At 42.5% G+C, this 14,923-nt stretch overlaps 1 protein-coding gene across 1 annotated transcript in view; it reads right to left on the bottom strand.

Moving 5' to 3' along the window:
• Positions 1-14,923, bottom strand: part of SCARA5 (scavenger receptor class A member 5) — a 547,393-nt gene that overhangs the window by 147,085 nt on the left and 385,385 nt on the right. The window contains exon 7 of the mRNA XM_082250066.1: positions 3,316-3,369. Within this exon, the coding sequence (XP_082106192.1) occupies positions 3,316-3,369 (54 nt within the window). The remainder of the gene's footprint in view (positions 1-3,315; positions 3,370-14,923) is intronic.

Below are 14,923 nucleotides of genomic sequence, written 5' to 3'. Positions count from 1 at the left end.
CCTCAATATTTAGTTGCATGGCAAATATTTTACTTCTTTTTAAATTCAACCAGTATAATTTACTCAATCAATCAGAAACAGTGTATATAGAATCAACCCATCCACCCCATACCTTATCAAGTTTCATGGGCATTCCTCTATTTAAATAGGTTGCTTTATACAACAGAAGAACCCTGTTTACCAATGCCTTCCACGCACCAACCTTGGGGGCGGCCGTTTTTTTCCAGGATAGTATAATCAGCTTTTTAGCATAAAATAGTAAAAGAGTAAGTAGAGTGCGAATCACCCTGGTGGGAGCAACCCCGTCAACTAAACCTAATAGACACACCCTTATAGATGGGCAAAGTTCAATACTAGTGACCGACTGGATACAATCCATAACCTGACACCAGTAATTACGAATATTGGGACAATCCCAAAAAATGTGGATAAAATCAGCTCCAGTGGTAGAGCAATGCCAACACAAGGCTGGGACTGTACCAAAAATTTTACCCATCTTAGCAGACGTCCAATATATACAATGCAAAAATGTATACTGAATCAAATGATCCCTTGCTGAAATAAGTCTAGTGAAAGGACCCTCCCACACACAGGCCTCCTGATCTAAATCCGGGACATCAGTTAGCCACTTCTTTCTGCACCTCTCCAGCAATTTAGGTGTCTCTGAAAAAAGGTATTTATATAGAGCTGATAATGGTTTAACCATTCGCCGACCAGTCACTGGGACTGTACTGCGGCAAAGTGGCTCGTCCCCGTCCAGCAACGTAGACCTACGTTGCTGGACTCCTCCCCTTGTGGGCGGCGCTGAATCTGCGATCTGTCCCTGTGTCACTCAGTCACCTCCCCCCACACATGTCAGTAAGCACCAGGCATACATTAACCCCTCCCTCTCCAATAAAATTAACCCCTTCCCTGCCAGTGTCATTTTTACAGTAACAGTGCATATTTATAGCACTGATTACTGCAGTAATGTCACTGGTACCCCCAAAAGTGTCAAAAATGTCAGTCAAGGGTTCGGTCTGTCCACCGCAATGTCGCAGTACCACAAAAAAAAATCGCAGATCGCCGCCATTACTCGTTAAAAAAAAAAACCACCAAAAATGACAGAAATCTTTCCCTTAGTTAGTAAACACATAACTTTTGTGCAAACCAATCAAAATACGCTTATTGTGATTTTTTTTTTACCAAACATAGGTAGCAGAAAACAAATTGGCCAAAAAATTAGATTTTTACATTTTTTGGGGGGGAATTTCATATAAAAAAATGTGAAAAATATTGTTATTTTTTCAAAATTTACGCTCTTTTTTTGTTTATAGCGCAAAAAGTAAAAATCGCACAGGTGATCAAAGGCCACCAAAAGAAAGCTCTGTTTGTGGGAAAAAAAACGTGACTTACCGAACTGTGCCCGATAGGTGTTTCTAATCTGTAAAAACCTAAAACATGATTATTTGGCAGACAAAACGCTGCCTTCAAATCATCAAAAACTCTAAGTTCCTCCGTGTTTGGTAATATCCGCAAGAATTTTTATCCCAAATCTCGTCCTGCCATATGCTACTTAATCCTGGACTGGGGGAGACTATTATACACTACTGGTGGGACTAAAACACGGAGTAGATAGGTTGACTCTGAGTTTCAGTGCCACACCACAGTTCCTGGCGGTGAGAAGTCATACTTTAGGCTGGTTGGACAATGGTTGGATGATACACCTGTGACCACTGATCTTGTCTTTAGGTCTCCGACAGATGCCGTATCATCCTCAGGGGCCCCTGCAACTGGATTTTGCTGCAACATTCATCTGAAGGTATCTCTATTCATAACTGTATATACCCAGGTACCTTATATGTGCACAAATCCACCAAGACTCCTATGTATATCCTGTAATGTGTTTGTATCATTTCTATATAGGTGTGCATCTATGTACTATGTACTTATGGTTAACAATATATGCTGGTTGCAGTAGTTCTTCTGCTTCCAATTACTATGATTAGATTACTGGTTAATTTCCCAGAAAAGTAATCCCTTCTGTTCACAGAGACCCTGTCCTGGGTGGAGGCACTGCCAACTTTATTAATAAACCCACTCTTCCACTTAGCCAAGGTTCTGGTTCTCCTATTTACCTACATGTTAGCACAATAACCTGTTTGGGGAGGGCCATTTCTCAAAACCCCTTCCCAAAAGAGGGATACTGTGACAGTACTCACCGTCACTGGATGTTAAAGACAGATGATTAATGGTTTGAATTGCTTCAGATGGGACGGTCATATTTGCCAGCCATATCTCCATATAGGAATATAAAGATGTATTCCCATTTGCCATGAAATCTGTTCTTCCTAAATGCTGTGTATATTACATATCTTTCAATGTCAGACAGGTTTTCCTTTTGTTGTGTATTGGGAGGGAATGTGGATTGCCCTTTCGCATTGTTAAGTGTTAATGACCTCCCATTGTTCTGTCTGTCTGCCTTAATAGAAACTTATAGGTATGTGGATTGGATGCTAAGGGGCAGGGGGGATTGTCCCACATTGTATATTTTTGTGTACACTGTATGAGAGTGTAAAACTCTGTTCCTATTGGATTGTGAATATCACGTCCAGTCTTCAACAAGGTCCACCTAGGCGGTAACCTTGTGGGTGAAAACTGTATATAAGTCTGTTCAATAAAGAAGAAGAGAGTTATTCTCACTTGACCTCAATACGGAGCCTTGTCTCGTACTTGGGGGGGGGGGGGTATTTACATGGGCTTCATGTATGGCGGATTGGAGTGGTCGATAGCTGTCCTGGTGTTCGGGAGCGGATTATCCTAGACGACTGTAACCCCTTTCATACTTTGGGGTGTCGTTACAGATACATTTACAACTTTTATTACATCCTTTCACATCATCACCAGGCTTGTAAAATTTTTACAGAGGCAATTGCTGGGAGCTCAACTACTTTAGGTTTAGGCACACCTCCAGAACAACATCCCCTGGAATCTTTTCCCTACACACAGTGTGTCAGCAGGCTCTTGGGAATCCAGGCAGCAGCCAAGATTTTCTGAGTAAGAAGTCAATGTATGGATGTGAAGAGGGACGGGGATGGGTGAGTAATTGGGGGAGTTCTTTAGTCCAGCAGGCAGGGCTGACACCACTGGTTGGGGTTTTACTGCAGCAGAGGCCCTATGTTGTCAGCCCAAACAGGAAGTTGGAAGATCACTGGATTTCTTTACTTCCTGTGTTTTAAAATGAATAAAACATAGACAAAATAATCTAGCCTACCATAGCCACTGGGAACTCTTAAACATCTAAAGAAACACAAAGAGCAGCTTAAATTCTCTTACCTAATTCTCCTCTGTCCCCTTTGTCACCTTTTTCTCCTTTTGGTCCTCGGTCACCTATAAAAAAAAGTATACTTTAAGATATCAAATAAAACATTTGAATGGCAACCACCAAACATTTTTCAAGACCCACTAACTTAATGCCGGTTTTGGATATTGTTTAAAAATGGAGCATTGGGTTGGGTTATGCTATGACATATGAAGAAAGGTAAGAAGACCTTTGTCAAAAGGTATAATTTTAGTCAGGATGGACATAGCTGGCCAAAATGGGCAAAAGTTGGTTATGTGCAGTATTTGGATGTCCATGAAAAAGCTGACTACTTGGCAGTCTTTTTTATGCTTTAGAAAATAGAAAAAAAACCTTCTTGTGAGAGAACGCATAGTATGTTGACGGCCATCATATTGCAGATACTGTTAGGACAGCATTTCTCAACTTTTTTCAGTCATGGCACCCCTTAAAGGTAAGAAAAATCTTGAGGTACCCCAGTCTAAAATGTAAAAATGTAAATGTTACTTATCGATTGGAAAACTGTACCTGGGACAATGCACACAACTGCCTTGATGAAACGAATTTCACACTAGAAGCCTCCCCTTCATATCAGATGTCCCCCACAATCACGTCAGAGGTCCCTCATCAAGTCAGAGGTCCCCAAATGACCTTCTTCATGTTAGAGTCACCCCTTCATGTCAGAGGCCCCTCATCACATCAGAGCCCCCCTAAACATCAGAGGCCCCCCCATACATGAGAGCCACTCATAACATCAGAGTCGCCACTATACATCAAGCAGTGTGGATTAACATCCACTTTGAGAGATTCCTGCTGTTTTCTAAAAACCTCATGAGATTTGGTGATGTCATTATTGTACAGATCACTGTTCTCCTTGTTGGAGAGGAAGATGTACCTGGGAACCTGCACTGCAAAGATCTCCCTGCTTCTGCTTTATTCCTTCCTACACCTCTTCTGCTTCCACACCAGTCATAGGATCACCAGTCAATGACACAGTGCAGAACAAGGCATGGTAAGTCAATAATATGGAACCAATCAGCTGCAGGTAGTCTAGAGGTAATATTGGCTACTAGTTCTTTGCCCTCTGCCTTTTTTTTTTTTGGACCCAGTTTCCACAGTTATTTTTTTAAGATACACCTTCTTCTTAACCATGAAGGAGAAAGTGAAAATGTCTCTGGGAAGGGTATCCTCGATTTTCCATATACCTACCTGATCTGTGCTTCCTCACAGCTTGTTGATTCTCTGCAATAAATGGCACTACCTGGCATTTCCAGGTAGGTGACCCACTCCCTTGTGATATTGCGGGGCCTAGCAGAAAACCATAAGGGCCGGAGTAGTGTCACATGATTGAGGGATTGATGTCATCGCACCCCCTGGGTTGTCAAAAAGAGCTAGCTGCAGACAGAAGAGCAAGAAGCTGCAAGGGAGCAAAGTAAGCATGGGCGTCCGCAATGGGAGGCAAGGGGGGGGCAAGTGCCCCCCCCCCTGCAAAAGTCCTGGCCTGTTCTAAGAGGGGAATCTATGGGGACCATGCTCTAAAGGGGATCTATGGGAGACCCTGGCCTGGCCAGGTCTCAAGCGGGATCTATGGGGACACTGGCCTGCCCTAAATGGGATTTAGGGGGATCCTGGCCTGCTCTAAAGGGGGTCATATTGGCTATGTATATATATATATATATATATATATTCTTTGCAGGGAGTGCCTGAAGTACCTGGTGGTGCAGGAAAACCTGGTAGCACAGGGAATATAGGTGAAAAGGTAAGAGTAAAGAGGGATCTATGGGGACCCTGCTCTAAAAGGCATCTATGGGGGACCCTAGCCTGGCCTGCTCTAAAAGGGGAACTATGAGGCGAAAAGGGGCAGAGCATGGGTGACCTTAAAATGTTGCCCCCCCCTGAAAAAAGTTCTGCGGACGCCCATGAAAGTAAGGTAAGTATTTGGGGGGTCGGGATGCCCTTTCCAGAGACACTGCCACTATTCCCTGCGTGGGCAAGGTGACAGTGTCTCTTTAAGATTCTGGTAATGTCTGTCCTCACAAGGCAGATTTGCTGCAGGTCACATGACCTAACAAGACTGATCAAGGCCACGTGATCCAAAAACGGGAATACTGTGGCACCTGTATGTCCCAGTTAAGACATCCCAAACCTGCCTCCATGATGGCTTGTTATTTTTCTGAAATGTATTTTGGTCACTTACATCTGCACCATCATTTAGTGTGGTCACCTACAAGGACAATAGATTCTTTTTTTTTTTTTTGGGGTGCTTGCCTTTTACTGTCATTTATTCCAAATGTTTGACTTCGTAGGCACCATTCTAGGCATACGATGCTTGCACAAAGAGGTTATATCTGTTGTGTGTAACTGTAACATAAGGAATTTGCAGTCCGATAAGGATCAGAGTTGTAAAACACAGAGCCAATGTTTCTGGATGTATTCCGAGTCCCCCCAGGCTCGCACTATCAGCAGGGCCTCTATTTGGAATAAAAAGGCGAAAGGTTGATAAAGGCGCTACCTATAATATATTTAAGTATAATATAATATAATATAATATAATATAATATAATAAGTGCACAGGTGCTAGTTTACCCCAATAATCTGGGGGTAAAACTCACAATTTCCCAATAACTGCTCTATATCAAACAGTGAACAGAATGAGGTGCAATATGCAATAAATTAGACAGGAAGTGAAAAAGTAGTGATACATTTATTATGAATAAAAACAAACTATAAAGTGCAAGTGTTCAAATTCCAATAAGATTATAGTGCACAAGTAAAAAATGCAAGAAAGTAAAGTTCATACCAATATTTATGTTTGTTTTAAACATTGAATAGTGACAAAATAAATAAAATTAAGAAAGGGTAAAAAATAATTCTTCCTAAAAGTGCTGTGTGCAATATCAGTGAAGAATTTCCAGTGGATAGAGAAAAGAAGGGTGCATCCACCTGTGTAACCACTAGGTGTCGCACTTCTCATACAACCGGTTGCTGCGTGATGTAATGGTATAGAACAGGCTAGTTTTCCGGGGTCCCCTCCAATCTGGATGAGCAAAGTTCAAACAATCTGTGTCCTCAAAAAGAAAGGAAGCCCCATGGTGTAATATGCAAGGCAATCCGGCAACAAACAAAAGTATCGACTCACGGTGTAGGCTGGTCGAGATCAGTGTGATAGCTGGGAAGCTTCCGCGTTTAACGGCTCAGGCGCCAAGACCGGAAGTGACGTTTGACGTTAGACTCCATCCTACACGTTTCGTCATAGGACGTCTGCTGGAGCGGACAGTGTCTCTTTAAGATTCTGGTAATGTCTGCACTCACAAGGCAGATTTGCTGCAGGTCACATGACCTAACAAGACTGATCAAGGCCACGTGATCCAAAAACGGGAATACTGTGGCACCTGTATGTCCCAGTTAAGACATCCCAAACCTGCCTCCATGATGGCTTGTTATTTTTCTGAAATTTATTTTGGTCACCTACATCTGCCCCATCATTTAGTGTGGTCACCTACAAAGACAATAGATTACATAGTTACATAGTTACATAGTTACATAGTTAGTGAGGCTGAAAAAAGACACAAGTCCATCCAGTTCAACCTATGTGTGTGTGTTTGCTTTTAACCGTACATTGTATACCCCTGTATGTTGTGGTCTTTAAGGTGTCCATCCAATAGTTTTTTGAAACTATCATTGCTCCCCGCTGATACGACTGCTTGCGGAAGAGAATTCCACATCCTTACCGCTCTTACAGTGAAGAACCCCTTACGCACTTTAAGGTTAAACCGCCTTTCCTCTAGTTTTAGTGAGTGGCCACGTGTCTTATTGTATTCCCTTACTCTAAATAGTTTGTTCCTTATGCTAGGGTCGCCAGTACAGTATTTGTACATTGATATCATATCCCCCCTCAAGCGTCTCTTCTCCAGAGAGAACAAGTTCAGTGCTTGTAGTCTTTCCTCATAGCCGATGTCCTCCATTCCCCTAATTATTTTTGTTGCCCTTCTCTGGACTTTCTCCAGTTCCAGCACATCCTTCCTGAGGACCGGTGCCCAGAACTGGACAGCATACTCCAGATGTGGCCGGACCAGAGTCTTGTAGAGTGGAAGAATAATCTCTTTATTTCTGGAGTGAATCCCCTTTTTTATACAACCCAGTATTCTGTTGGCTTTGCTTGCAGCGGCTTGGCATTGCATGCCACTTCCAAGCCTGTTGTCTACCAGTACCCCCAGGTCCCTTTCCATCCTAGACTCACCCAGAGGTTCCCCCCCTAGTGAGTAGCTTGCTTTCTGGTTTCTGGCCCCCAAGTGCATTACTTTACATTTTTCTACATTAAATCTCATCTGCCATGTAGTTGCCCACCCCGTTATTTTGTTCAGGTCTGCTTGCAAGATTTCCACATCCTGCATAGAAGATATTGGCATGCCTAATTTAGTATCATCTGCAAATACTGAGATTGTACTAGATATCCCCTCCTCTAGATCATTTATGAATAAATTAAACAGGATTGGTCCCAGGACAGAACCCTGGGGGACCCCACTTTCCACACCCGCCCAATCCGAGTACTCCCCATTAATCACCACCCTCTGTACTCTCCCCTGGAGCCAGTTCTCTATCCAGGTACTCACCTTATGGTCCATACCTACCTTCCTTAGTTTGTACAGTAAGCGTTTGTGGGGAACGGTGTCAAAGGCCTTTGCAAAGTCCAGATACACCACATCCACAGGCTTACCTTTATCTAAGTGGCAGCTCACTTCATCGTAGAAGGTTAATAGATTGGTTTGGCATGAACGATTTTTCATGAATCCATGCTGATTACTACTTATAATACCGTTTTCATTACTAAAGTCTTGTATGTGGTCCCTTATCATCCCCTCCAAAATTTTGCAGACTACAGATGTTAGGCTGACCGGCCTATAGTTACCCGGGATATATCTCGGCCCCTTTTTAAATATTGGTACCACGTTGGCTTTTTTCCAATCAGCTGGCACCATACCCGTCTGTAAACTATCCTTAAAGATCAAGAATAATGGTCTGGCAATCACCTGACTGAGCTCATTTAGAACCCTTGGGTGCAAGCCATCCGGTCCCGGGGATTTATTTATGTTAAGTTTCTCTAGTTTAGCTCTAAGTCTATCCTCTGTTAGCCATGGCGGCACTTCCTGAGGTGTATTATTTAGTTCGGCCTTACAAGCGGGGTTCGTGTAGCCCCCCGATTCCTTTGTGAAGACTGAAGAAAAGAAATTATTTAACACTTCCGCCTTTTCTCTGTCCTCAGTGGCCATTTTTCCTTTATCATCTTTTATGGGGCCAATGTGTTCTGGATTCTTTTTTTTTTTTTTTTTGGGATGCTTGCCTTTTACTGTCATTTATTCCAAATGTTTGACTTCGTAGGCACCATTCTAGGCATACGATGCTTGCACAAAGAGGTTATATCTGTTGTGTGTAACTGTAACATAAGGAATTTGCAGTCCGATAAGGATCAGAGTTGTAAAACACAGAGCCAATGTTTCTGGATGTATTCCGAGTCCCCCCCAGGCCCGTACTATCAGCAGGGCCTCTATTTGTCCACATTCCGGCACCAAACAAGGGTGGAACTGTACAATGTTCATAAACAAATTTCTTTTGTACTATCAACAATGATTATCTTGACAAGGAAAAAACCCTGGTTACCGCATTGAGAAGGATCTGGTTACATAACACAGAGAGGGGTGAAATATTCATGGGGAGCAGGCGTTCCTGCGGAAAGGATAATTTCTCACATGGGATTCCGAGGTCACGAGAACATCCTTCGATAAAGCCACAGGACACGTATTTCATTGCCACACTTGTTCCACTGCTCCGAACCATCTGCTAAATTTACTTGGATTTATGAGGGATATAAATAGGCAGGGAATATTTAAGAGAACTTTTCACTGACATTACCAGAGCTCCATAAAGAGAATATATTGTCTTTTTTTTTTAAGCCATATATATGAATGAAAAGCCAGACATAGAGAACACACAGAGTTTTTGTTCAAAGCCACATTTAATGCTCATCACTGCTGCTCCAAGTATGGTATGTGCTCTCATGACATGGTGCCACCTGGCCAAATCAGATCCCCATCAGGAACTTGCATAATAGGTTCCACCAGGAAGTTGGGAATGGAGCGCACATATGCTCTCACCCTCTGGCCACCACCCCAGTGGTTAGCCCAAAATAACCTCTGCATAGTGTTGCACATTTAGAAGCAGGCTTTCTCTTACCGTAGAAGATAAGACAGTCCCTCTTTATGTACACTGGTAAGACACTAGACCTCCTATACAGGCAGTTCATGCAACTAGCTTGCAATAAAACAAGTGACCGGGGCTGTTTTCTAGTGCCCAGTTCAATTTTATTGTCCAATTTCAGGGCACACACAGATCATACAAATCTCCAGAGTTGTATAAAGTACTCAAAACCCATACTTGAGTAAAAGTACAAGTGCTCGATCAAAAAGTGACTTGAGTAGAAGTGGAAGTGCTCGATCAAAAAGTCACTTGAGTAGAAGTACTAAAGTATTCAACATTTTTTGTACTTAAGTATTGCAAGTAGTTTTTTTTTTAATTTTGCTACTCAAGTACTGAAAGTAAAAGTACCAGTAGTTTTGAAAAAAAAAATTGCTACTCAAGTACTGAAAGTAAAAGTACAAGTACTGTGTTATGTAGTTAATAAAGAAAGAAGTCATAAGTTTGAACATCATATTGTTTTTTATTATTTCAAATGCAGCTTTTATATATACATACAGTAGCATTTATTTTCGTATGCGCTGATAATACACATGTTTTGAGCTTCATGAAACCTGCCATCTACTGTTCTGGCATTGGTAATTTTTATAATTGTAACGAGTAACTATGCAGCACAAAAAAAAATATCGGCGTAGAAGTATTGAAATCATTGAAAAAATGTAGTGAAGTAAAAGTGGAAGTAGGAGAAAAAAATTCTACACTAGGAAAGTACAGATACCACCTTTCCGTACTTAAGTACAGTAGTGAATTAGTTCCACTTAGTTACTATACATCTCTGCAAATCTCTGCTCTATTAAAGGGCCCATAGAGTTATGTGGCCCTAAATAATACTCTTGGTAGGGAGTTCTATACACTACTTGGTAGATGTACATTACATGGCCACAAATTTGTGAATACCTGGCCATCACACCTACCTACTGTATATGGCCAAAAGCATGTGGGCAAGCCTCCAAATGATTGAGTTTCCAGCGAAGAGTACTAATATAAAGACATTTGTGTGCTTCCAACCTTGTGGTAAAAGTCTGTGGAAGGTTATTTTGTGTTCCAGCATTACTATGCCCCTCTGTACAAAGCTCCAAAAAGACATGGTTAGATAAGACTTGGAGGAACATGAGTGGCCTGCACAGGGCCATGACCTCAACCCTACTGAACACCTTTAGAATGGAGAGTTGGTTGCAAGCCAGGTCTTTTTTTTCTATTATTTAAATTGCATTTATTTTCTCAATACAAACATTTAAAATTTACAACCACATCACATATTTCTGTATACAATTGCTATTATTTCCCATCTTCACCCCTTCCCTCCCTACCCTACTCTTCCCCCACCCTCTCCTCTCTGTCCTCATTCTATTCCCTACTCCTCTCTGCCTCTCTACAGTATATATTTCCACATATTTACTCGATTTCTTAACCACTTGCCGACCGCCGCAAGTACATATACTGCGGCGTTCAGCCCCTCACAGGCAAAGTGACGTAGGGGTACGTCACTAGCCTGTGAGGCTCTGGGGAGCGAGCGTGCGCTGCCGGATGCGCGCTCCCGCTCGGTCACGGACCCCCCTGCGCATGTGTCACTCGCGATCGTCCGTTAGAGCGGGAGAAAGGCAGGCGGCTAATGTAAACAAAGCCGCCTGTCATTCTCCCCTGTGTAAGAATAGTGATCATACGGTTCTACTATGTAGGACCGTTGATCACTGTTCCTACACCTCAAGCCACAGCCAATCACAGTTAGAAGCACGCCACTAGGGACACACTTAACCCCTCCCTCTCAAAAAAAGTTAACCCCTTCACTGCCAGTGTCATTTTACAATAACAGTGCATATGTATAGCACTGATTACGGTAGTAATGTCACTGGTAACCCCAAAAGTGTCAAAAATGTCAGTCAAGGGTCCGATCTGTCCGCCGCAATGTCGCAGTCCCGCAAAAAAAATCGCAGATCGCCGCCATTACGCGTTAAAAAAAAAACAACAAAAATGACAAAAATCTTTCCCTTAGTTAGTAAACGCAATAACTTTTGCGCAAACCAATCAAAATACGCTTTTTGCGATTTTTTTTTTTTTACCAAAAATATGTAGCATAAAACAAATTGGCCAAAAATGTTAAAAAACTTAGATTTTTACATTTTTTGGGGGGGAATTTCATATAAAAAATATGAAAAATATTGTTATTTTTGCAAAATTGACGCTCTTTTTTTGTTTATAGCGCATGATCAAAAAATCGCACAGGTGATCAAATACCACCAAAAGAAAGCTCTGTTTGTGGGAAAAAAAGGATGTCAAATTTGTTTAGGTACAGCGTTGCATGACCGCGCAATTGTCCGTTAAAATTCCAAATCGCAAAATAGGCCCTGGTCAGGAAGGGGGTAAAATCTTCCGGGGCTTAAGTGGTTAAAGTCTATCCAATTTTCCCATATTCCTGAGAATCTCTCCATCCTGTCCTCCTCACTGCTGCACAGATACTCCATATTAAATATGTATTCAATTCTTTTAAACCATTCCTTTATTAAGGGTCTTTCTTGGTCTAACCATTTTTTAATTCTAATTTTTGCAGCATTTAGCAGGTGTGGTAACACTATACTCCTGTATTGTTTTATTGTTTTATTTGTATTATGGACTAGACAGCCCCACAAGTCGTCTGGAATCTCTATACCTGTAATTTCTTTTATATATTGTTCCGCTTCCTGCCAATGTTCTCGTATTTTTGGGCACTACCACCATAAGTGGGTCATAGTGCCCATCATATTACATCCACTCCAACACATTGACGGTTTCTCTGGCTGATATTTTTGTACTTTCTCCGATGTTATATACAATCTTGTCAAGAGTTTACAGTTAATTTTAATTGTCTTTATATCTACTGCCGAACTATGCGCTGCTCTCATTATTTTACCTATTTGGTGCTCTTCTAACTGTATTCTCAATTCCCAGTCCTATTTTCTAATGGAGGTATTTTTGGCCCTTCCAGCTCCGTGAGTATTTTATAAATCTGTGATGTACTGTGTACATTACAAAGATGTTCAAGTGGATTTAAATCTTCCTCAGATCTAATTGGTTGTGGCCAGGGCTTTTTGTTTCTCAGAAAATCGGTGCAGAAACCCAAGCACGATCCCCTACCCCCCCTTCCACACACACATGCCCTCCAATCTTCATCAAATAGTGGGTGTGGTCAAATTTCACTAACAATGAGTGGGTCTTAAGGGGGCAATAATTGACAAGGATGCTTTTTAGACAGAGTGCAGAGTTTAGGGATGTGCTACATACAGTGTGTAGAGTTTAGGGATGCCTGCACACAGGGTGCAGAGTTCAGGGATGTGCTGCATACAGAGTGCAGAGTTCAGGGATGTGCTACATACAGTGTGCAGAGTTTAGGGGTGCCTGCACCCAGGGTGCAGAGTTCAGGGATGTGCTGCATACAGAGGGCAGAGTTCAGGGATGTGCTACATACAGTGTGCAGAGTTTAGGGGTGCCTGCACCCAGGGTGCAGAGTTCAGGGAGGTGCTGCATACCGAGTGCAGCGTTCAGGGATGTGCTGCATACAGAGTGCAGAGTTCAGGGATGTGCTGCATACAGAGTGCAGAGTTTAGGGATGTGCTGCATACAGAGTGCAGAGTTCAGGGATGTGCTGCATACAGAGCGCAGAGTTCAGGGATGTGCTGCATACCGAGGGCAGAGTTCAGGGATGTGCTGCATACTGAGTGCAGAGTTCAGGGATGTGCTGCATACAGAGTGCAGAGTTTAGGGATGTGCTGCATACAGAGTGCAGAGTTCAGGGATGTGCTGCATACAGAGTGCAGAGTTTAGGGATGTGTTGCATACAGAGTGCAGAGTTCAGGGATGTGCTGCATACAGAGTGCAGAGTTCAGGGATGTGCTGCATACAGAGTTCAGGGAGGTGCTGCATACCGAGTGCAGAGTTCAGGGATGTGCTGCATATAGAGTGCAGAGTTCAGGGATGTGCTGTATACAGAGTGCAGAGTTCAGGGATGTGCTGCATACAGAGTGCAGAGTTCAGGGATGTGCTGCATACAGAGTTCAGGGAGGTGCTGCATACCGAGTGCAGAGTTCAGGGATGTGCTGCATACAGAGTGCAGAGTTCAGGGATGTGCTGCATACAGAGTGCAGCGTTCAGGGATGTGCTGCATACAGAGTGCAGCGTTAAGGGATGTGCTGCATACAGAGTGCAGCGTTAAGGGATGTGCTCCATGCAGAGTTCAGGGGTGCACTACACACAGAGTGCAGAGTTCAGGGGTGCACTACACACAGAGTGCAGAGTTCAGGGGTGCACTACACACAGAGTGCAGAGTTCAGCCTTTTTCCATAGCTGCCTACTTCTGCATGCCCCATCCACATCTCACTTTCCCCCCCTTCTCAGGTCTGACCTCTGCATGCAACCTCCATTTCATTGCAACCCCCCCCCTTTAAAAAGCCTCATCATTTTCCACGTCTTACTTTTTTTCTGTATTAAGCTGAAGCACCCAGTCGGCTCTAGTACCTCCTTGCACACTATAGGTGGCTCTGTCACTCTCTCACTTGCAGGGAGATCATCCAATGGGGGCATTGGCATCCATGTTCCACCCTGGGCTCCTGCATCTCCCCTTTCCCCATCTTGAACTTAGTGGGAGCCGCTCAGGAGATCAGACCTGTGGGAGCTGTTGGGAGACAAGCCATCACTTGTGAATACTATACAGTAGCTGGACTTCTGTGTTTACAAGTGATAGTGGTGAGCATGGAGAAGAGGGCCTGACATAGGGGTGGTGGGACTGAGTTCCACCAAGTTCCAGCTGAAAAAAAGCCTTGGTTGTGGCAACTTTGATACTAAAGTGTTTTAGCTGTAAATGCCTCCATTCATTCAACTTCATCAAGTCACCCTTAGAAAGAGGTAGAAAAAAAAAATTTGTTCCTGCAATTAGTGATTAATTATATTCCCATTTTACTTGCTTGTGTATTTTAACCATATCCTAAATACGTTTTTGGTCAATTCATGTGTATTTACATCCAGTGTTCTATATCTATGTGGAATCCATATATTATTTTTCAGTAATGTCTTACTCGGTGTATTTTCAATCTCCACCCACCTTTTGCCACTTTTTATCTTTGATCATTCAATCATTCATGTTAATACGACAGTTTTAATGTCTGGTGCTGCTAGCCCTCTTTGTGTTTTACCTTTGATCAGTACTAAATTCTTGGTTTCTTATTCTGCCACACGAACTTTTCCATCATTGACTTTAATGTTCAAAAATATATCTGGGGTATTGATATTGGCAACATCTGGAATTTATATAGACGTTTTTGTAATATCACCATCTTTATTATATTTATTCGTATGATCCACTATTTTTTTAAATTCTGGTTA

Source organism: Pelophylax lessonae (assembly GCF_965119305.1).
Source record: "Pelophylax lessonae genome assembly, chromosome: 3".
NCBI classification, from domain to species: Eukaryota; Metazoa; Chordata; class Amphibia; order Anura; family Ranidae; genus Pelophylax; species Pelophylax lessonae.
Note: the sequence above shows the minus strand (reverse complement) of the source record. Positions and strands in the feature narration are given on the sequence as shown.